Source organism: Scleropages formosus, chromosome 9 (assembly GCF_900964775.1).
Source record: "Scleropages formosus chromosome 9, fSclFor1.1, whole genome shotgun sequence".
Taxonomy (NCBI): domain Eukaryota; kingdom Metazoa; phylum Chordata; class Actinopteri; order Osteoglossiformes; family Osteoglossidae; genus Scleropages; species Scleropages formosus.
This window is the reverse complement of record NC_041814.1, coordinates 12,995,182-13,017,959: the sequence shown is the minus strand read 5'-3', so window position 1 is coordinate 13,017,959 and position 22,778 is coordinate 12,995,182. Positions and strand designations below refer to the sequence as shown.

Below are 22,778 nucleotides of genomic sequence, written 5' to 3'. Positions count from 1 at the left end.
AAGTACATTTTAGCTGTTCGTTGACCGCCCTTGTATATTTGTTTACGTATTGGAATATTTACTGGGTGCATAAAATGCACATTTTCCCAGTGTTGTGAAGGATAATGTAAAGTGGGAAAGAAAGTTTTGAATTTCATGTCTATTGAAATTACTGTATTTGCTCTTATTCTCACAGAGATCCTCAAAAGTGAAACTGGAGAGAAATAACCTCCAATATTTTTCTTTTGCCTCTGCAGTACTAACCTCCATACCTGTGCACCTATTCCTTTCAGTCTGCGCCTCTTTGCAGTACCTCTGAACCTGCTGGATCATCTGCTGGACTAGCATCTCGAAACCTTAAGCACTGTTCAGACTCTTATGCCCTCTCCCCAAACCGCTAATTCAGGAGTCATTGCTCACTCCTGAAATCTCGACCCCGTACAGGTGATCCGCAAGGGCTGGCTGACCATAAACAACATCAGCATCATGAAGGGCGGGGCCAAGGAGTACTGGTTTGTGTTGACGGCAGAAAGTCTGTCCTGGTTCAAAGATGACGAGGTGAGCTTTGATTAGCATATGTCATAGATGTTTTTTTTGTTTTAATCATTTCTCTACATTTCGTGGTATACGTATACTTTTACAAATACATATACTACCAAACATTTTTCGTGATATTCACACCCTTACTGAAAATCAGTATTCCTCTCTGTGACATCCTTGAACATTATTTTTGAAGGTTTTCAGATTTAACCAAAAAATTGGTTTGAGCTTTTGTAAAAGACCAAATCTAAGCCACCCTCCCTACAGGTCAAGGAATTTCATTTAGCAGAGCTTTATAAAAAAATGTTTTGTCAGCGTGTCCATTTGTTAATGTTATTGCAAAGAAGTTGGTCATCACTCGTCAGTACAAAAGTGGATTTTATTTTTATTTAAATGAGAAAGAAACAGAAGTGTCTTCAGCAGTAAGGGATAAGTGTCAGATTACCTTCACTGTCTTCAGTATGAAGCCTTAGCCCTGGAATGGGTTTGTAAGTAAGGTTAATGCAGAGGAGGGGTCTTCCATTTGGTAATGGGCTTCAAATACTGTCATGTTTACACCAGTTGTGCGGGACACATGACAAGATCCTTTAAAAAGCACAAAACATGAAAAGTACAAGTCGGAGGGGTTTTTGCTTAGTGAACGGTAGATTGCGTTCTGCAGTTAGACATCCCACTTGGGTGGGGTGGGGGTGGTGCGCCTCTTGGTCAGTTCTCAGGGCTGGCTGTGAATGCTGACTTTGCCTGACGGGCTGCCGTCTGTCTGCCTGTCTGTGCCTGCTGTACAGGTGCAGGAAGTTCTGCACAGCAAGTGTAGACAGGCAGACACACGACAACTCCCTCGGCCCACAGGGGCCACGTCACAAGGTGGGCAGCTCAGGTGGAGGATACCAAAGGTGTGTAATTGTACTTTAGTGTCCGATTTTTTTTTTTTTTAATGGTGTATGCCATCAATTCCTATTTTCCAATCCAAAAGGGTCTAATAAAAAAAAAAAATCTTGTTCTCACTAAAACTGTCTTAATTGTCTTAAGTGTTTTTCATGTAACTACTTCATGTTCACCATCATGCATGTTTGGCCCTGATAATGCCTCCTTCCTTCTCAGTGTATTACGCTTGGGAAGCAGAGATTATACCGAAGATCCCTTTGTCTGAGATTCCCCTTCCTCTGCCTCCCACACACCATGTAACTGCTGTCACTCTCCTTGCCGTCACTGGCCCGCTGCAGCCACTCGCCTCCTTCACTATGCTGGATCCTGCGACTGGCTCCGAGGAGACGTGAAAGACTCTTTTAATGCCAAGTAGCACATACTGACTTGTAACACAGCACTGTACTCCCTTTCAAACTTTTGGCCAAAGTCTTATGGTGGTATGCAGAACTAAATAGGACTCAGATTTTGTGTTTATGATATAAAATCATTGATTAGTTTCTTAATTAAACGCCCTTCCAAGGTGGGATCTTAGTCAAGGCTCTTCAGAAGGCCATCGAAGAAGCCCTCCTAAGGTCTAGAGATTATTTCATGGGGTGTGAGGTTCAAGTTAGCTCTGATTTTGAGGACCAAAACCCCCGCTGTAGAAACAGTGGTAAACCTCTTTCCCTCCCTTATTGCCCCTTCTAGAAGTCTCATATATCACCTCCTCTTCCTGTTCCCCCCTTTTCTCCTTTTTTTTCTCCCTCTCTCCACCCTCTGTACCCCTGCCCCCCCACCCTTTGGGAGTTCAGGCATTTGGACGGGTTCATTCTGACACAGCTGGAATTGGCCCAGGCCAAGCTAGCGCACACACACACACACACACACACACACACACACACCCACACATACACACACATACACATGTGCGAGCACTCACACACACACTCTCTTGACTCCACTGAGCTATTGCTTATTACCAGTTTACACATGGTGACTCATACAATCTTGAGATCTTTGGCATATACATGTAGAAAATTAACACTGTCCTGTAGCTCATTAATTTACCATGTAGCATTTTGTACTACAAATTACATTAAACAAAAAAGCACAATCAATTAAAGCATATGCTTTTTATAATCTGATAGCGATCCGATTGAACAGATGCAAACAGACATAGATTATATTAAATAGGTCTTTTGTAAGATTTGTATTTCGTGTTATTTGCTGTTTTATTTGAAATGATCAATAGTATGTTGTATTTTTTAAAAAGTGCTTTGTTTGCTTTCTGTGTTTCGCTCCAACAAAGCACTGGTATTAACTTCTTCTAGGTTCAGCAATCATTCGTTTCATAAATATTTTGCATGTTTTCTATATGGACTTAACTGGTTGCCATTCATTTATTACAGCTGAACTGCACGGTGTAACCAACTGCCAGCGCTTACAGAGCAGCACAGGGACTTGCTAGCAGTTTGTGCTCCATGGCATGTCAGCACCTTGTTCTGCAGAGACTTTTTACTGTCTCAGAAATTTGCCAAACAAAACTTTCACTCATGCTCTGTCCCGCTCTCTCTCTGGTTTTTGCATACGCCCCCTTTGTGCTCCGCTTTTACCGTTTCCCGCTTTCCCTAACGTCTCTTGTCCCCTGTTTCTTTTCCCCTGTCTCCAAGGGACCCCCAGTCCTTACTGGAATACTGTAGGCTTTCTCCAAACACCAGTGTCCAGAGACTTGCGTAGAGAAATCCCACATGCCATTGCTATTTCCACACTTGAACGCACCCCCTTCCCCCAGTTCACCCCCAACCCCTACCCCACCCCACTCCCCTTTCACCCCACAGTAGCTCACCTAGCCAGGCCGGGCTGTGGCTCCCTCTCCCTCTTTCTCCAGCATGTAGCCCGAGACAGAGTTATTAGTCTTACACACAGCTGTACTTCACTGAGACTGTTATGCCCATCTGCGAACCACCCTACCGTAGTGCACAAGTGCTCATTGTGCTTTGAAAAAGTAAAAAACGTCAGCAAGCTAGAGCGCGTAGTGGCTGTATTGGGTGCAATACAAGCACACACACAAACACATCCATCCAAATTGACTTTGCACCATCCATGCCAGTAGCTTCACACAGTACAGCACTGAAAATAATGTCATTTAAGTAACAGCCATAGTTTTAGACAAATTAGTCAGTTTATCTGCACACAGTAGGCTGCATAGGTCTGTGAGTCTCAACTTGATCTCGAAAGTGATACACGGGCTTAGTGGCCAGACACAGAAGAAACCCTCCATGTTACTCAAAGTCAAAATGTGTGTGTTGATTTACTTATTATCGTGTATAAATCCTTCCATACCAATAAAACACGAACATAATAGTTTTTCAGCCTGTCCGTAATGCACAGTGATGCTAAAACAGAGGATCTGTGACCGAGTCCAGTGATCAGATCAAGTTCATTCCCATCACGCTCATATTTTTGGTCTAGAGTTGCTAAACTCCAGAGAAGATGTTGGATTGCCACTGTGCGAAACAGCAGGTCCTTGGGATGGCACGGTATCCGCACCGTTTTGCTCTTTCACTTACTGTGAGCAGCTGCTTCTTTCCTCCGCACAGGGGATGCAACGGGCCTTAATGAATGCCTTAGTTTTTCACACTACGAACACAAGTGGACCAAAAAAAAACAAGAGGCCCTCCGACGAATCGGGGAGAAAGAGAGAGCCCATTAGAGACAGACAGGAGAGAAGAGAGCAGCAGCGCACATTCCGCTAACCTAGTCCCCAGTTTGCGTATCTGAGGAGGATGCCCTTCCTTGCACTGTCTAACCAATGTGCAGACTACTGTACACCAGTATCATCCTGAACAGGTAGTCTGAACACTGGGATGACGGAGCAGGAGCCCTCCTCATTGCTTCTCGTAGCCGTCCCGGGGTGCTGTGGAGGAGGTAAAAGCCAACGGAATGGCGCTTCTTCATTTCTCGCCTCTCCACCATCACTCTCCCATCAATAAGGAATCAAGAGAAGTGCACCTCTTATGGATGTTACTATCCCTGTCTCCATCTCATTGTCCTCTCCGATTTGCTGCCTTTTGTCTTTTTGTTCCTTTTCTGTCCCCCCTGTCCCCGGTCCCTTCTTCGGCTGACCCTCTCCAGGCTGCGCGGAATATCCAGCCTTGACGTGGCACATTCGCTTAGACAACTGGGGAATCTGGCAGTGCATTTAGGGAAGGGATATTAAAAAAAGCGCGAGAGAGGGAGGGACCGAGCAGCCATATATGGGTTGATGCGACCCTTGGGGAAAGTGCTTGAAGTGATCTGCCGTTCCTCTTTCTCTTTCCCTCTTTTTCTTCGTTGTCTCGATCAGACCCTACCTCCCCGACGGGTCGTCCACAGCAGTATGCAATCTGTCTTTCCTCCATCTTCCCTCTTCCCCCACCTTTTTCCCCCCTTTTCATTCCTCTTTCCCGCTCTCCATCTTTCTTTCTCCCTCTCTCTGTCTCCCTGGGCACTAAAACGGTACCAGATGTTGAAGACTTAACGCCAGGCAGTCATTTCATATTTTTTTTCTTTCTCTGAAAACTCAGGCAGGAAGTGGGCCCCTCTGGAATGGAAAGAAAAAAAATGTTTAAGAAAGAAAACGGAGGGAGAAAATGAGGGCTCTCAGAGTTTGCAGCGTGACTGCGGTTGTGGGAGCGCAAACTCTATGTATGAGCGTTCGCGCCGAACACACTCGCTTTGCTCACACTGCAAAGCACTTGCTCAGTTGGACTCACTCAGCCAGACACTTTTTCCTCAAGAATCACACACCCCATTTGTCTCCTCTTTGCCTTTTTCTAATTTACAGCACCACCTCCCTTGCTCTTTATTGAGTCTCTCTTCTCCTTGCCATTCCATCCTTCTGTTTCTTCCCCACCCCAAGAAGTCACTCGCTGCCATGTGATTCTTGCTGTAACCGAAGCCTTTTCCTAGGACTGAAAGCCCTTCTGGATGGAGCAGGAGGAGCTGGGTGGAGGACAGGGGAATGGGTTTCTTTGGAGCAAAACTGTGTTTCAGAGCCTCAGCCTGAGTAATGACTTCCACATGTGGGCCCTTCCTCCATCTGCACCTCACTGCCCCGTTCCTCGTTCTCCCTCCACACGCTCCGTGTCCCGGTATGCTCTCGCACAGCCTTCCCCCCAGCCACCTTATGGCGCCTCGTCCCCACAGGTGCTCGCTGGCATTAACACATAAGATGCATTATTCTCTCTTTTTACTTGCTCTTTGGCCACTTTGTGACGCAGAAAGTCATTCCCGTTTAGTCAGTTGTCATCAACCCCTTGGTAGTACATAAAAAGTGGTTAAAATATTAAAAGTTAAAAATAAAATTAAAAAAAAGATCCCTGCTCTGCCTGAAATTTGTAGCTAAAGACATTGATTATTCTGGTTATTTCATGTGTTGAGGTACCTTTTTTGCATATTCATATATGTATATATATATATATATGTCTTATCCATTTTCAAACTGAATATACATAGATCTAAGCCTTATGGATATGTGTTCGGTTATACAGACTTTTCCAAACATTTTTGATCACGTTGATTCTTCCGTGAGAGTTATGGTGCCAACATGTCAAATGAAAACGTCTTCATTTAAGCTCAGTTTATGTTTTTCTGCTATTTGCTGTGTCCCGTAATCTGGGTGACACCATATAAGAGATTAATGATTGACGATGATATGCTGTCATTTGTTGATCTCTTATAATATTCCTGCCTTTGTCTCCCACGTCCTCCACCTGTTCCAGTGTGTCTCTATAGTGTAGCAGCTCTCCTTCCTTCTTGCCGTGGTCTTAGTGTCTCCTCCCTCTGTCACCATCCTCTGCCTTGCTCAGACATAGCCCAGCTGTCGCTGATGCCCAGGGGTTCCCACGTTCCAGCCCTTTATGGCTGATGTAATACTCAACAGCCCTGTGTTGAAGAGAGAGAGACAGTGGAAGGGTTCCCAACCAGTGCAAAATTATGAAACCTGATTTCTTCCTGGGGATAGCATTGTCATGCCTGTTTAACCAGCTGCTTTTTGTATTACTCGATTCAAAATGGTCTTTATCAGTGCTCACTAAAAAGGATATTTAGCTTTCAGTAGATGCGGTACAGGGGATTTTTCAGATGCAGCTTCATAGTCATAATTCCATAGTACCTTATCGGAAGGCTCTGTTTTATGGAATTTGCATCTTTCCTCTGTCCCCTTAGGAAAAGGAAAAGAAGTATATGCTGCCACTGGACAACCTGAAAGTTCGTGATGTGGAAAAGAGCTTCATGTCCAGCAAGCACATTTTTGCCATCTTTAACACAGAGCAGAGGTCAGAAAATCACTGCATTTGATGGAATGGGTATGGGAGTGGGAATACATTACGAACGGAATTTATTGCGTCGTTTATTCCTTCGATGGTCATCTTCTGTTTGAACTATGGTTGAAAAGACGCAGTGTATTACAGTTCCAGAATTTCAGGACCTTCATTAAGAATTTAAATGGTTTCTTAGACTCCCCCCTCTCTTGTGACATATCTGCCAGTTATCTGTATGGAACCCATTTATACTTGATATATGATCCAAAACAATCTAGGCTACATATCTACTTAAAGCAGTGGGACTATTCGTGATTACAGGATTTTATTGCCTTTTATATACAATCCTTGTGTGTTAATTCATGGCCATACACACTGGCTGCTTGTGTAATGAACATTTCAGTCACAAATTTTCAAAGATCCTGACATTTTCAGTTTATTTATTTTTAGCTGTATTTCTGTTTTCTGACATTTCTGTTTGTCGTGGAGCGAAAGCAACTTGCATTTCCACATCCAACTGGTTTTAAAACGCACCTAAACAAAACACGGAAATGGGACTGCTTTCATTCAATCGCTGACATGCTGTTTACATCTCCGGTCCGGCATTGGTGAGCATTGGTGATCAGTAATAGGATGGTACATGCTTAAAACAATTATGATGATATTAATTGGTCAACAGTCAGCACTGAACAAGACTTTGTGAGAAGAGGTGTTTTTATTTTCTCTAATTTAAATTTCATTTTAATTGTGTTCTAGTACAACATTCTGACATCTTATTATGAACAATCCTAAAAGTATTTTTATTTATTATAGCTTAAGTCAAATATTTTTACAGAACACAGCCTGTAAATAAATTAACGAATACCTGTAATTCTGAAATTTTATCATTAGTGTTGATAATGAAGAAAACTGAAAGTGACCAGAAGCTGAGGAACACGAAACATGCTGATGTGGTAAATGGACTAGCCAGTGGCATTAGGTAGGAGATTTATTTTTTATTTTCAGTAAGTCAGTTTTAAATTTAAGGAAGTGTGAAATTAGTTAAGAATACACACACACACACACACACACACACACACACACACACACACACACACACAAACTATCTGAAACCGCTTGTCCCAAGCGTGGTCGGGGCGAGCCGGAGCCTAACCCGGCAACACAGGGCGTAGGGCTGGAGGAGGAGGGGACACACCCAGGACAGGACGCCAGTCCATTGCAAGGCACCCCAAGCAGGACTCGAACCCCAGACCCACCAGAGAGCAGGACCCGGCCAAACCTGCTGCGCCACCGCGCCATCCCCTTTTAAAAAAATTTAAAAAATAAAATAAAATAAAATAAAAAAAATAAGTGTTACTGTGCAATGGCATGGCATCCTGTCCAGGGTGCCCAATGCTTCTGGGATAGGCTACTTGGCCCCCAACCCTGCATTGACCAAGCAGTTTGATGATAAATGGATAGAAGTGTTACAGGGTATGTTTATTAATTATAGCCTTACCCCAGGATTTATACCCTCTAGCCTGCGATTAAATGGACCAGCATATTTATATTTAGCTTTTATTGATTGCGACTTTGTGATAAAAGTGCCGTCGAAGTTACAATCCGTGAAATCCGTGAGAGACTCCTTTTCCCAGTTGTGTTTGTAAACTGAGGAGCCATTGTTTAATGTCTATAACTGCAGACATGCTAGTGTTGCTGTTGTGGTGTCGTGGTCCAACTCTTCATGAAATGGTTGAACTTGAGAGAGCGTGTTCCAGTTTCGGTGTACCGATCTTACAGAGACTGTCCGCTGTGAGATGTGTGACTGGCTGCAACTTCCCTGCGTTTTATATTCACTCCCTTCAGAGCTATTTCTTGTTCTTCTGCACCTAACAGACTCTCCTAAAATATTTAATTTGAAAGGTATTTTATTACTCCTCCTCATTTTATTTTTGATAATACTGATTTAGAGTTTCTAGTCACACTGTAATGTGTAAATCCAAAGTGGTGTAATATTATTTCTTATTTTATTGTGTTACATACAATATCATGTTATTGATATATAATCACAATGGGGCAATTAGTCCTACATAAAGCAGAACAATTTATCATTAAAGTAGAAACAGTGGTTGAAATAAAACCAGCAGCGTTCAGCATTACCATCTGTCCCAACGTTCAGGTTCTTTTGTTTAACCGGCATGTCTTAATTTTGACACCCGGGTAGATGATCGAGGCTTTCTGTGCTTCATCGTTATTTTGTCATTCATATTACAACCCTTAAAATCAGTTAAAATTTAAGACAAGTGCTTATAATAGTATTGAATTAAATTACTTAACAGTGCATTTGGGCAGGAGTATTTTGGGGAGATGCTGTTAGTCATATAACATGAACTGCACCAACATATGTTATTCAAAACGTTTTAAATAATTATTTAATTTTTTAAAAAATTAGCTGTGTTCATAGTTCTTTAGCATGTCAAAATTCTCCTTTAAATTTGAAGCAATATTCTAATCAAGTGTTCTTGTTCATGTTTTTATTTTGGAAAGAACAGCAGGAACAGCCTGCTTTATTTGTACTGCCGTCAATTTTAATGTTAGGCTGTTTATGCAATGATAGAAACGTGACTTTTTCGTTTCTCCTTTGGAAATATGAAACTAGAGTGTTTCTCTTTGTTGGGTGCTGAAGTTGCATGTTCCCAGGCAGCATTTAAAAAGGCTTAAAGCAGTAAAAATCTTCCTCTTAGACCTCATAATAGTAGGACCTATTAGGTGACCTTAGATGTTGGGGCAGCACGGTGGCACAGCGAGTTGTGCTGCTGTCTCACAGCACCTGGGTGGTGCGAGAGGGTCATAGGTTCGATCCCTGTTCAGTCTATGTGGAGTTTGCATGTTCTCCCTGTGTCTGTGTGGGTGTACTCTGGGTGCTCTGGTTTCCTCCCACAATCCAAAGACATGCTGTTCAAGTTCCCCCATAGTGTGTGAGTGTCACAAACAGGGTGTGTTCCAGTGATGTATGGATGAGTGACCCATTGTAAGTAGTGTATCTAGCAGTGTAAGTCACCATGGTGAATAAGGTGTGCAGACTAGTAACACTACATAATATCCAGTGTCAGTCGCTTTGGCGAAAAGTGTCTGCTAAGTGAATAAATTTCAATGGGTCCTTTGGTGTGAACTTGGCTTGGTTGCTCTGCACTGCAGAAAGTTTGGTTTGCGTGAGTAAGTGAAACAAAACAGTTTCATATATGCTGGGGCACATCAGAACGACAAGTTGCTCGAATTATTTCGGCAAGCGAAGGTTCACAGCGCTCACAGGTCGAGAAACTTCGTGTGCTAACGGTGCGGCGACTCGGAGGTGCGCTGGACGGGGAACGGCGGCACAGCGGGAGAGCCGCAGCGGCTGCTCGGGGAGCGCAAGGAGCGCGCCGAGTTTGTTTATAACTCCGTCCAGCGTTTCTGCAAAAGAGGGAGCCGCAGAATGGCGTCGGCAGGCCAATTAAGCAGCTAATCGAATCCAGGCCCGCCTTTGACTGCGGAACGAGGCTTCTCTTGTTAGGAAAGAATTTCCGCGCTCGCCACAAAGACAGAAAGGAAGTGGGGGGCAGAGGAGAGTAAGGAGCTGGCCAGGAATGTGTCAGAGCGTGTCCTATGGCGCCCCCCCACCCCCGTTCCCTCTCTGCGTCTGTGTGCGCAGCCTTGTTTTTGCTGGTGTGCTGGCCGGAGCCGATTCCAGCGCTCTGTCCCAGGCTGACAGCAATCAAAAACCTCAGGAAACTCCCCAAATCAAAAGCAGCCAGGGATTTGCGCAAAAATTCCACAAAACAAAAATTCCTGGCCCTCACAGATAGAGAAGAGACGAAGAAAGGGGAATATATGGATTTTAATTGCTGGTCGGCTTTAACGGCTGTTTTCGAGGACAGCGCACGTGTGTTTGGGGGTGACTACTATCTCCGAGGGCTGCGGCGATCACACCTGCGCTTGCCGGACCTTTGAGACTCGACCGAGAGATATCTTCGTCTGAACTGAGCTGGAATCCAGCGATCCAGCTGCCTTTTATAACGGGACGCTGTGTGACAGCGCACCGCGATCCGGTCCTGTCGTGCTAACAAGCAGGAGTTTGGCAGTTATGGATCGAGAAAAAAAGATGAGCGTGTTGTTCCCGTTCAGAAGTGTGACATTCGTAGAGTGTCAGTTAGCTGTATCCCATACAAGAGCCGAGCTAACCCCGCAACACAAGGCGCAAGGCCGGAGGGGGAGGGGACACACCCAGGACGGGACGCCAGTCCATCGCAAGGCACCCCAAGCGGGACTCGAACCCCAGACCCACCACAGAGGACCCAGTGAAACCCGCTGTGCCACCGCACCCCCCCATCAGCTTTGACACAGTTTCTGCAATTTAATTGTTGGAAGTTGCAGATGAGCTATAGAGGGCCTTGGGGTCTCAAAGCGTCTAAACTTTAACAGATGATGTGTGCAAATGTGTGTTATGTACGTGTGGCTCCGTGTGGGAGGGGAGCTCTCTTTTCTATCGGTGCCAGACATCCTTAGGAAGGTTTTCTTACAGCAGCCCGAGACTCAAGTGTGTTTGTTCTTCAGAAAGAAAAAAAATGACACACACACACGCACACATATGATATAAAACTGAAACAGAAGAAATAGGAGATGAAAAAAAACAACAACAGAGTAATTACGGAGAATGCTTAACAGATGGGTCTCGGCGAGATTCGGATTTCTGCCTGTCCATGAGTTAGACTGATGTCCCGGCAGCGGCGTTTGGAGCTGCGTTGATCCGGTGGCTCAGATTTGTGCAAACGGGAGGCTGTACGCGTGACGCGTGCGTGCCGTTGCGAGCGACGGCGTCCCTTGACTGGCGACCCTCGTCCCGTCTTCCAGGAACGTCTACAAGGACTACCGCTTCTTGGAGCTGGCCTGTAACACTCAGGACGAAGTGGACAGCTGGAAGGCCTCTCTGCTGCGTGCTGGCGTGTACCCCGAAAAAGCCTCCGTGAGTGTCCGCGACACCCCCTCCTTGAAAGGACCTTCTCCTCGTTCCCGCCACGGTGCCATATTCTTCCACTGGTTCGCGAACCGGGGCTCGATTTAGCATTCCTGTGCTATAGTGTCACCAAGTGAGAGATTAAGAAGGGAGGGGCTCTCAGCTCTGTTTTTAATCATCACCCCCTTAGTCAGCCCACCCTCTTGCGTCTCCAAATCTGTCTTGCTTGCTTTCTTAGATGAGCAGCTAGAAGGCGGTTTAGTCTGACTTGCTTATATGGCAGCTGCTTCGTGATGTCAGAATGCCGCCAGGACTCATCTTCACGTGTTTCAAGACTCGCGACACACAAACCGCAGATGCACAGGCAGGATTCGCAGTGTTACTCTGCTCTTCTCTCTCACGATCCCCTGCTCTCCTTCCTCTCTTCCCTCAAGCCTTCTCTCTAATGTATTTCATGTAATTTATCTTCATCACTGTCATTGCCTGACTTTGCCACTTCTTTTGCTTCTCCCTCTTTTCTTCCTCCATCCCTCTCACGTTTCCCCCAGCAGGTGGATGGAGAGAATTCGGGCCCCTCTGACACCTTCTCCATGGACCCCCAGCTAGAGCGCCAAGTGGAAACAATTCGCAACCTGGTGGACTCCTACATGGCCATTGTCAACAAGTGCATCCGGGACCTCATGCCAAAGACCATCATGCACCTCATGATTAACAACGTAAGGAAGTGGCTGCCATCGTCAGGAAGCTTCTGGATCTCTCCAGTTCTCTATATGCTCTTTCTTAACAGCTACCGGCTTTTTGTCTCCTGCTACAGGTGAAGGAGTTCATCAATGCGGAGCTCCTGGCCCAGCTGTATTCAACAGGGGACCAGAATGCACTGATGGATGAGTCGCCGGAACAGGCGCAGAGGCGGGATGAGGTCCTGCGCACACACCATGCCCTTAAGGAGGCACTGTCCATCATAGGGGACATTGCCACATCCACCATCTCAACCCCTCTGCCACCCCCCGTTGACAATTCCTGGCTCCAGTCTGGGTCGGGGGGCTCTCGCAGGTAACACCAGATACCATTCCTTTTTTAACTTTATACTTTTAGATCCTTGATGGACAAGTTCAATTTTATCAAACCTGCCCAGAAAGTAAAACCTTCAATAAATATGATGTGACACAATGCAGAGGACTGTCAGTATACCTGAAAGGAATTATGCGTTCTAGATGTCAAGTCGCTTCCCTAAATGCCTCTGTCCAAGGCAACTTTAAATGTTGTGTACAACACATAAATGCTTACCAGGGTACAGGCTCGTGTGATGATAACCAAAGACGAAATACCGTGCTCCAGTTAACAGAAAGTTGTTGGGATCAGTGTAAAACCAGACTATTAGCGAGACAATATTGCTGTGGAGCATAGTGACATGAGTAAATGGTAGATGGTTTCAAGGTGACCTGTGAAGAGATGGGTCTTCAGAAGGTGACAGAAGGTCATGCATAGCAGGATGTAAAAGACTCTTTGTTCATCCTTTAGGTCACCTCCTCCCAGCCCCACTGCTCCAAGGAGGATGTCTTCAGGACTCCGAGCACCTGCACGCGGCCCCGCTCCCTCTGCTCCTCCTGTGCCCTCTCGCCCGGGCCCTCTTGGACCCCTCAACAACAGTACCGATACCTTCCCACCTCAAGTGCCCAGCCGCCCTAACCGTGCCCCTCCGAGTGTCCCCAGGTAAGTGACGCAAGAGCCAGTCTCCACCACTTCTGCCTCTTACATGTGCCGTATTGAATTAACGGACAGAAAAAACCATGTCATGCCAGAAGGTTGACACACTCTGGCTAAGAAAATAGTTGTAATGTGGAAAAAGCATTTACCACACTGCAAAGAATCTACACCAAAATTAAGAAGGTGTACTTTATTACAAAAACATTTTTTACACTGACATTAGGGCATATTATGGCACCCAACATGCATCAGTACTCCCTGAATTATAGTGTAGATGAATGTATGATATATATTTTAAAGTAGAGTATGTTCAGTGATTTGCTTGATCGCCTTCACAAAAACACGTCATCAGTGAAATCCCAGCCTTCTACACCAACCAGAGGAGTTTTTTGAGATCTCGATATACCTGAAGAACGACTTCGGTACATAGGACTAAGAGAGTTTGTCAGGAGACCTGAAAGAGTTGTAGGATATTTTAAAAATGAAGACATTCGTGTCTTGGAAGCCTATCTCAAGACGAATAATTGTCGTTGTCGTTCTCCTGAGAACTCAGTGTGCAAAGGGCAGTCTTCTCTTACAGAGTTGGGTGTGTTGGTCATAGCAGGACGGACTGCAAGAACTGTTGACTGAAAAGCCTGAGATTTTTCTCTGTTCGTTATTCTGAAGAGCAGTGTGGCACAGATGCTTGTAAACATCACATGGGAGATTCTGTGCGAAGATGGGGATCAGTGATCCCAGGTGGTGGTTTCTCGAAGAAAAGAGGACGCAGACTTGCTTGAAGGCATCCAGATGCTAGGGATGAGATAAGGAAAGATGTGACCGAGAGGGGACTCGACTGGACGTTGGGACTTGAATTACTAGTTGCTGTTGGGGGCAGTGGAGCCAGTGGCTGTTTAAATGAAACCTCAAGGAACCAAAGTCAAAATGTACAGAATGAATAACGGAAGAGTGTGTCGACCAAATAGCTTTGGAAAGAAATGTGGCACGTTGCTTAGATGCATACTGTTTGAGCACAATCTCGTGAAATGCTCACGGTTCACGTTGAAGGCGGCTTCGCACTCACCACTGAGTGGCGCTCTCATACAACAGCGATAGGGTTGGGATGCTTCAGCCTCGTGGGTTTATTTTTACTGTATTCACCTGCATCATGAGGTTCCAGTCGCCTGCTCAGCATCCGCTTACTCTTCTTCACAGCTCAGTCAGTGTGGAGGACTCACACAGTCATGTGCAATAAGATCATCTGTATGTACTTCCAGCTTCTGCTGGCCAGCTTTGAGCATTTAGCTTACGGATTTCATACAAATCGGCGTGTAACGTTGGTTACATTTACATGTATTCATTAGGCAGATGCTTTTCTCCAAAGTGACGTACATCTCGTAGAAAATACAATGTGTGCATTACATTAGGAGAAAGAGACACATAGATGCAGAAGCATGATTCTGAAGTAAAGATGGTTTGTTTCTTTCCACCATATGAACCAATGTTCATGACACGAGTAGCTGCATGCAGTAGGTACATAAACTCACACCCTTTACAGCACCGTTTAAGAGGATTTGAAAGAACCCACTTGATGTTTCTGGTACTTTCACTAACAGCTTGTAACCTTTCCCATTCCTTCTCTTTCCTAACCCTTGCTTCTCTCCATGCCTCGCCTTGTTTTACCACTCTCATTATGTCCCCTCAATGACCTCCACTCTCCCACTTTCCTTTTTTTTCCCCACTGGCCTCTCCTGCTTTTGGCCCCACGCTCATTTTGTGTCTGCCTCATTTCAAATGTGCTCCCAAACGTCTACTTTGGTTGTCTTCCCCTTTTTTCCTTCCCCTTCTCAAATTCCCTCCATCCTTCCTTGCTGCCCCTGCCCCTGAATTTGGCCTCCTCTTCTACTGCACGTCATGTCTTTCTTATATCTCCGCCTTCCTCCTGTATGTCCATCCCTGTCCCTGCGACCCGTAACTGTCCCATCACTACGCCTGCCTCCTTTCCCCGGCTTCTCCTCTCCTCTCTCTTTTTCTGTCCGCAGCCGACGGCCTCCTCCTTCTCCCACAAGACCCACCATGATTCGCCCAGGAGACCCGTCCCTCCTGGACTGAGCACCCCCACAAAGACCAACTTGACTGCCCCACCACTAAACTCCTGCATGTCCCGCTCCCAGTCCATACACAGTAGAGCAGTGTCTCCGCACTCCAGCCCGGGACCTTTGTACCACCTAGTATAGTAACTTTGTACAGTGCTCGTGTTGTCTCTCTACCTGTGCTCTGTTGCCTGTGCTAATTCACGTTCACTGGGTCAAGCAAATCCCAAGCTCTGGATCAGATCCCATCCATTGTTACAAACCTTGGCAGTTGTCAGTAATCTGCTCATCTATACAGTAGTCATATATCTGTCTGTCATACACTTATTAACACAATAATCTACTGCTCCTGTAAGCTATTCCTGTCCTAGACTAGGCTGTGAGCCCAGTATCCCCACAATATTCCCAAACCACAGTGATACAAATTGTCCCAGAACTGCATGCTTGGGAAGAAACTGTCATGGTCTTTGTACGGTAAATAAATTACATAGTATACTCATAACATTGACATAACTTACGCTTTAGGGCCCAGGGCTTGATGTTAGTTTCTCCTAGTTTCTTTTAGAGATAGCAAGACTATCTTTGTATGTGTGATCTGTGTACTTTGTGTGTTCCTTCGAGTACATGTGGGCATTGTTTCTTGTTGTCACTATTTTTATGATTTATACGTACGTTACTGTAGTTCCACTGAAATAAAGCATTTTCTGTATGTGTGTCTGTGAGATGTGTGGTAAAAAGCAAGGGTGTATTCAGAGGTGCGTACAGAGACGTTTCTTCAGTGTATCTGTCTCCCGCTGACTGAGGAATATATTTCAGTTGTACCACTAAACCCAGCTGTGACTGTATTATGAGTGTAACACTAAAGGCTCCTTTTGCAGAACAACAAAAGCTTGTGGATGCACTAATATCCAAGAGTTCATGGGTAGCGCAGGAGCCATCCTTTTTTTCTGTGAAGGAGTAAGAGCATTGCTGAGGTTCCCTTCCGTCCCATTCCCAAAGTTTCCTCCAAATCCCAGCGGCCCCTTTACGCGCCATTTCTTTGCAAGTTGCTAGGCCTCCTCACCTCTTCTCTTCCCCCATCCTCCCATCCCATCCCATCCCATCCCACCCCCCGTGTTATGCGTTTGAGGGTCCTGACTGTTAGCATGTTGGTGTCCATCCTGCCAGTCTTTCACGGCATCTGCTGTTCTCACTCTGCCTTTTTCCAGTCCTCACAGAAAGAGCAGCCCACAGGTTGCACCTTACTGCGTGCTGCAGTTCTCTGGTCGTCTTTGCCCCTTCTGCTTCTGCCTCTGCGATTGTCCTCCATTCTCTCTTTCGCCCTCTTTAATAAATCTCTGGTATTTCCAGCCTCCTAAATCTGGTGTGTGTTTTTTTCTGGGTTCTTTGCGCTCTCTGGAAACCACAACTCGTCCCAACGCATCCCAGGGAAACAGGGAAGCCACTCTCTCCTATTACACTGAAGTACTTTTCCTTTTCCAGTAACATTATTTTTAAAAAAGACTTCATCTAATGATCTTTCCTGGATTAGCACACAAAAAAGTTCACATGTCCTAATTCCACTAACATTTCTCAAAACAAGGGAATGTTTTTAGTAAAAAGTAAAATGCATTTGTGTTGCATAGCATTGAATTTAATATACATATTTCATCGGTGAATTCACATTTTTCACACTTCATTATAGGGCACTCTAATATAATATGTAATCAGGAGAGGCATGTTTAATATTTATCAATTTTACAAAATAATTGAGCAGTAAACATTTGTATTTCATATGTAAACAGCTCATTACAGCATCATTTCATCTGTAGATGTTTACTCAATGTGAGACTTGTTCCTAATACTGTCGTCGTCAGTATAGCCTGGCCTGGCTGTTGTAGAAAATCCTTTTTCTGGGCACATACTGTGTGTGTTCTCCTTGATGATGGATCCAGTGGTATTAATAGACTATTGTGTCTGTGTTCCTGTCCAGGAGACACCCGCCAGCTGTCCCCACGAGACCACCGCACTGAACTCCTCCCCTGAACACAAGGCCCTCCCTATCAGTCAACCGCAGGATTCCAGCACTGGCCTCACCCCCTCCCCCCACCCTGGTTGTAAACACAGACTCTACCATGCAGTGCACAATACCTATTTGTTTTGGATGAACATACCCAAACAACCATCTCCATCAAACATTTCACTATTCATTTGTTATTCTGTTCTCCCTTATTTTTTACCCTTGTACATTGCAAGCAATGTAGCGTTTTGTGCTTGTGAGGCCCATGTTAAATAAGACTGTTGGGTTGAGTGTCCCCTCATTACTGTTTTGTACATATATGTTTATATGAGGGTAAATCACAAAAAGTTAATTTTTTTTATAAACATTATTGCAGATAATTTTTGATTTACCATAGTATATGTACATATGTAGTTGTCTGTCTACATGGTAATATATCTTAGTGTATATAACACCCCTCAGTTACAGTTGTTTGCAAGGCCAAAAAAGATAGTTCCATTTTATTTTTCAGGTTGTAAATTACTGTAAAAAAAGAATTTTGTATAGCTCTAACACATCATATAGCAATAGAATGTTTTTTTTTTTTGATACTCCACTACATTTCACTATGAAACCTTTTTAATACAACAAAATAGAGTGATTTATTGAAGATGAGATTTTGTACTTAGCATTAGCTTTTGAACGTTTGGAACCCTTGCATGTTTTAAGTTCCCTATATCAGGCTATTTCCGGCCAATATTTTAAATGCGTAAACAAATGTAAGTTTAGTGTAAGACTTTAAGTGGTTTTCTATTCAAAATACGCCTGTGACAGTTTATGCATAAGGTAGATGGAGAAGTGTCACAATTTATCATGGATAAACAATGAAAACCTGAAGATTTCCCACAAGCAGCCATACACTGCACCAGATTGAGGAGGCAAGCAAAGTAAGACTGACACCTACTGGATCCTTGCGTGCCTTCCTATCCTAGAGAAAAGGGTACAAGTCGTGGATTAAAGATATTGTGCTGCTGAAAAATCGCTGGCTTGCCCTAATATATATTTTTTAATGAATTGTACTAATTGGTTTCCTGATAAACATGTTACATACAGCCTAATTCAAATGTGCAAATATCAGTAATCCTACTTGTAAGAACGGGCCATGTAACTTAAAGCTATCGGCATTACGTAGACTTTACTGCTACCGACAACAGGCTTCCCACCCAGTGTGATCTGTAGGTAGACACTGTACTACATGCTGTTGGCCCCTTACATCGTAAACAAGGATGGAACGGCATAATGACAGAAACTTGCAATGCAAAAGTGGCTCTACAGTGTTTTTCCAAAAATGTTTTCCCCAAACGTGTAAATCAAAGTGAAGGATTTTTACTCATTCATAGAGCAGGGAATTGTTACGGTATCAGTTCAGGGATAAGTATTATCACAAAGGGTACCACAGCAAACAGAAGGAGTGGGATGTGCACTGGCTACCTACTGGGGTCAGCAGTTTCAATTTAGAGAACAGTTAAAAAAGCAAGACTTTAAAGACAACTGGCCAACCAACGAACGAACCGACTGCGACAGCAAGTTACCACACGTATAGGAGATGAAAGAGGAATAACCAAAGTAACAAGTACGCGAAGTGTGGAACTGGATCTTGGTACTGCGTTCAGGCCCAGGTCCTGCACTTCTCCCTCATTGCCCTTGAGAACAAGACAATTTTCATCACTCCCGTCAGTGCAAGAAGCGGGACAGGTCCTCGTGGATCTCTGCCTCGTCCCAGGGACCGTGGATGTTGTCCTTGTGCCTCTGCAGGCGCAGCAGGAGCAGAGGGCACAGCAGCGTAAGGGCCAGCAGCGCCAGGACCAAGAGCAGGGCCCCACCGAGCGACAAAGTGGCCAGGCCGGTGACGGCAGCCAGGGACAACAGCACTGCCGCCCAGGGGAAAGTCCACGGAGCCCTGTTCCGCAGGCGATGCAGCAGACAAGGCCAAAGCGCGAAGACCAACAAGGCGCACGTCAACATGGCGAAGGCGTGAAGGGCCCCCGGCAGCCGTGAAGCCAGGCACACCGAACCAAAAAGGGCTGCGTTGAGGGACAGGCTGCCTGGAGGGCTGGGCTGAGCGTAAGGGAAGGACACCAGGTGGGCGAGAAGCATCACGGCTGACATGGCGTACACCGTGTCCGTGCTCACCGACTCCGTGAGCGTCTTGAGGATCGGTGAGAAACCGAAGGTGAAGGCGAGGAAGATGGCCGCGCTCTGTAGGTCCGCCCAGCGCGTGCGCTCGCTGCCCCTCGGCCCCCCGAGCGCCTCGTACAGGACGTACCCGAGCAGCGCGCACAGCAGGGAGGCCCCGAGCAGCATGAACGGGGACAGCCGCCCTTGGGCCATGTAGGACCACAGCGTGAGGACCGCGGCCACGCAGGATACCTGCTGGGCCACGAGGCCGGCCTCACGCGCCACGGCGCAGTAGCGGTACCGCCGCACGCCCACATTGCGCCGCAGCTCCTCCAGGAAGCGGCTGTCCACGTAGTTGTCCGGGAAGGGCTGACGCTCATACAGCACCTTCCTCCAGGGCGTGGCGGGCGCAGCCTCCGAGCCGCCGTCAGCGCCCATCGCCTGAGGGACAGAAGCCATAGACAAAAACTGAAACGGGGGCAGGGCTCATAAGTAAGGAGAGAAAGAGCCAGAAAGTGACAACTGTTGCGCAAGTCAAATGTGCCCGTGTTGAGATACTGAGCGACGTGACAAAGCGCACCCCGACGGACGCCGTAGGCAAGGTTCTCAGTCTCCCTGCGCCCCCATGCCTGCGCCCTTTGTCCTTGTCTGATTTCAGCCAGTGCGGCGCTCCACTCTCCCGCCATGTCGCATTGTCAGTTTTCTTGCGTTTTCTATTCAGTTTTGTTACATTAAGCATTATTTGGCATAAGTTTGTACTGTATGTCAGTTTTTAGAAAAATATTCCACATTCTTGAAATTTGCAAATTTGGGCACTGGGTTCCAAGCATGAAATATACAGGAAATGGGACTGTAACATGATTGATAACTATGTGCGGGGGGGGGGTTAATATGGAATGACCCATCCTGTCATCGATGAAAAGCATAGAAAAAAAAATAACTGCACATTGGTGATTTGTAATCTTTGTTGACATATGTACAGAACATGCAGGACATCCACGTAATTTTTTTGTTAATAAATGGTCTTTAAAATCTCTCAATTGTGTTCCTGATATGTGTGAGCAAAAATTCTCAAATTCTTGAAAAATGTCATAAAAATACTGGAGGCAAGATTCTGTGGCTAAAACACACTCCAGAAGAACTGGTGGTATTTCTGTAAGCTGTAGCCTTTCATCATAATCAAGGCAAAAAAAAAAAAAAAAAAAAGGACATACCTAAGAACTTTTTTGTTGCGTTGTCATTTCCTACTTTACCCTCCATACGTATGGCAACTTGAAAAACGTTTGCCTTTTCCTACAGAAAAAGGCAACAACATGCTGAAATACCGACTTGAGATGCGTATAGGGCCAGCGAGTGGTGCTGTGGTTAGAGTTGCCACCTCTGCACTTGAGGTCACGGGTTCAACTCCCACCTCCTGCTGCAGTACCCTTAAGCAGGGCAATTACCCCAATAACTCCAGTGAAAATTGCCCAGCTGTATTACATTTACATTCCTGTTACATTTAGCAGACCCTTTTCTCCAGAGTGACTTCCAACAAACCCTGTATAGTGTTATCAGCCCACACACCTTATTCACCAGGGTAACATACACTGCTAGATACACTACTTACACTGGGTCACTCATCCAGACGCCAGTGGAACACACTCTGTGACACTCACACACTATGGGGGAACCTGAACAGCATGTCTTTGGACTGTGGGAGGAAACCAGAGCACCCGGAGGAAACCCACGCAGACACGGGGAGAAATGCAAACTCCACACAGACTGAGCGGGGTTCGAACCCACGTCCTCTCGCGCCACCCACTGTATTAACAGGCAAATCACTGTAAATCGCGCTACAGAAACTCCGAACTCGTGTAGAGATGGAGCGAATAACACTGGTATCCGGGGACATCGCTGTACGACACCACCGGGGGAAGGTTCGGGAACAGACAATTTTTCACTCATTTTCAATGACATGATGGCGCACATTACTACATTCTACAAGTGTGTGTCCATGATGAGGAACATTCCGCGCCCCGCCGGCTGCGTTAAACAGTCTCCGTTTACCGGACGCCCCACAGAGGCGTTAACAGCAACACTTGTGACTTGTCACCCGTTCGTTATACCTCGAGGACCAAAGGCGTTGCGAAAGACAGCGAACAAAAAAGGCGGTAAAGTAAAGGACGGGGGGGGAGCGCGCGCGCTCACGAGCTACAGTACACACAGGAGAACGAGAAGGCGCGCAGACGTGGACTCGCAGGACACACCGAATCCTGCCGGGGGACCAAAATCTCCGTCACACAGCAGCGCTTCAACGCCATTTGATTTGGCAACTAACCCGGGCCGTTCATTCAAGAACACCGCAACACAAACCCAGCACCACGAGACGAAGCCAGCCGTTTTCCCCCAACATTCCCCCAGAAACGAAAATCATTTTTAAACTAAGTAAAAGGTATGTCAGCTAGTTCAAATTGACCGCGTTTCTGTTTCTGTTTCTCACACACACCGTGTGCCGCCCTCTATCCGCGGGCGCCGTACGAACCTGTACCGGAGGGATCGCGAGCGACCGGCTACTTCTTCATTTCAGGACCCGGAAGTGACGTGATTGCAATCTCTGCGAGTTAACCCAAAGTTAGCGCGCCCTCTAGTGACGTTTTTCCTTTCGGAAACCCGTTAATCGGTCGCTTTCACAATCATGTCTGCATTTGCTTATTCGTTTCTATTTATGCGTCTTTATTCCTTTCTGATATTCGCAGCAGGGCTATTTGGCCCGGGACTCACCTCAGCCGAGGGTGCATTATAGTATAATGTACAAACCAGTACCCAGAGTAGCTGAAGCTAAATGAAATTATTCCGAAGGGCATTCTAACAATGGCAAAAATTACATATACACACACACACACACACACACACACACACATTATATATATATATATATATATATATATATATATTTATATATATATTAAAAAACTAAGAAAACAGTGAGGGGGTCTCAGTGTGAAATATCCCAGGACTCATTTGAGCCCATTAAGGGCCTAACCTCTCAGACAAAACATATATGAACAATTTATGCATTAATTCAACCATTAATGCAAAAGAAAAAAAAAAGACAAAATCCAAACTCGATCCCCATGAACACAAAGAATTGGCATACAAGC

At 45.6% G+C, this 22,778-nt stretch overlaps 2 protein-coding genes across 10 annotated transcripts in view; one reads left to right on the top strand and one right to left on the bottom strand.

The window, feature by feature from the left end:
• LOC114911244 (dynamin-2-like) overlaps positions 1 to 17,747 on the top strand; it is a 41,056-nt gene extending 23,309 nt beyond the window's left edge. For 2 of the 6 annotated variants that reach the window (XM_029254606.1, XM_029254603.1), the window contains 7 exons: positions 424 to 537; positions 6,634 to 6,743; positions 11,598 to 11,709; positions 12,252 to 12,416; positions 12,515 to 12,753; positions 13,222 to 13,413; positions 15,429 to 16,166. In XM_029254606.1, coding sequence (XP_029110439.1) covers positions 424 to 537; positions 6,634 to 6,743; positions 11,598 to 11,709; positions 12,252 to 12,416; positions 12,515 to 12,753; positions 13,222 to 13,413; positions 15,429 to 15,498 — 1,002 coding nt within the window. In that variant the 3' untranslated portion in view covers positions 15,499 to 16,166. Of the gene's footprint in view, positions 1 to 423; positions 538 to 6,633; positions 6,744 to 11,597; positions 11,710 to 12,248; positions 12,417 to 12,514; positions 12,754 to 13,221; positions 13,414 to 15,428; positions 16,167 to 17,451 lie in introns of those variants that run through there. The other 4 variants (XM_029254604.1, XM_029254602.1, XM_029254607.1 and 1 more) reach the window with 3 other exon arrangements.
• A 1,297-nt stretch (positions 17,748 to 19,044) lies between these two features.
• LOC108923481 (phosphatidylinositol N-acetylglucosaminyltransferase subunit C-like) lies at positions 19,045 to 22,209 on the bottom strand. Of its 4 annotated transcripts, none has more exons than XM_029254610.1 (2): positions 22,160 to 22,209; positions 19,045 to 20,076 (listed from the first exon to the last, which is right to left on the bottom strand). In XM_029254610.1, exon 2 carries the CDS (start codon positions 20,071 to 20,073, stop codon positions 19,192 to 19,194), a length of 882 nt encoding a protein of 293 aa, XP_029110443.1. In that variant the 5' UTR covers positions 20,074 to 20,076; positions 22,160 to 22,209; the 3' UTR covers positions 19,045 to 19,191. The 4 variants fall into 4 exon arrangements, with proteins under 4 accessions (XP_029110443.1, XP_029110445.1, XP_029110444.1 ...); XM_029254612.1 differs by having other exon boundaries at positions 22,166 to 22,205; XM_029254611.1 differs by having other exon boundaries at positions 22,124 to 22,185.
• Positions 22,210 to 22,778: the final 569 nt, after the last annotated feature.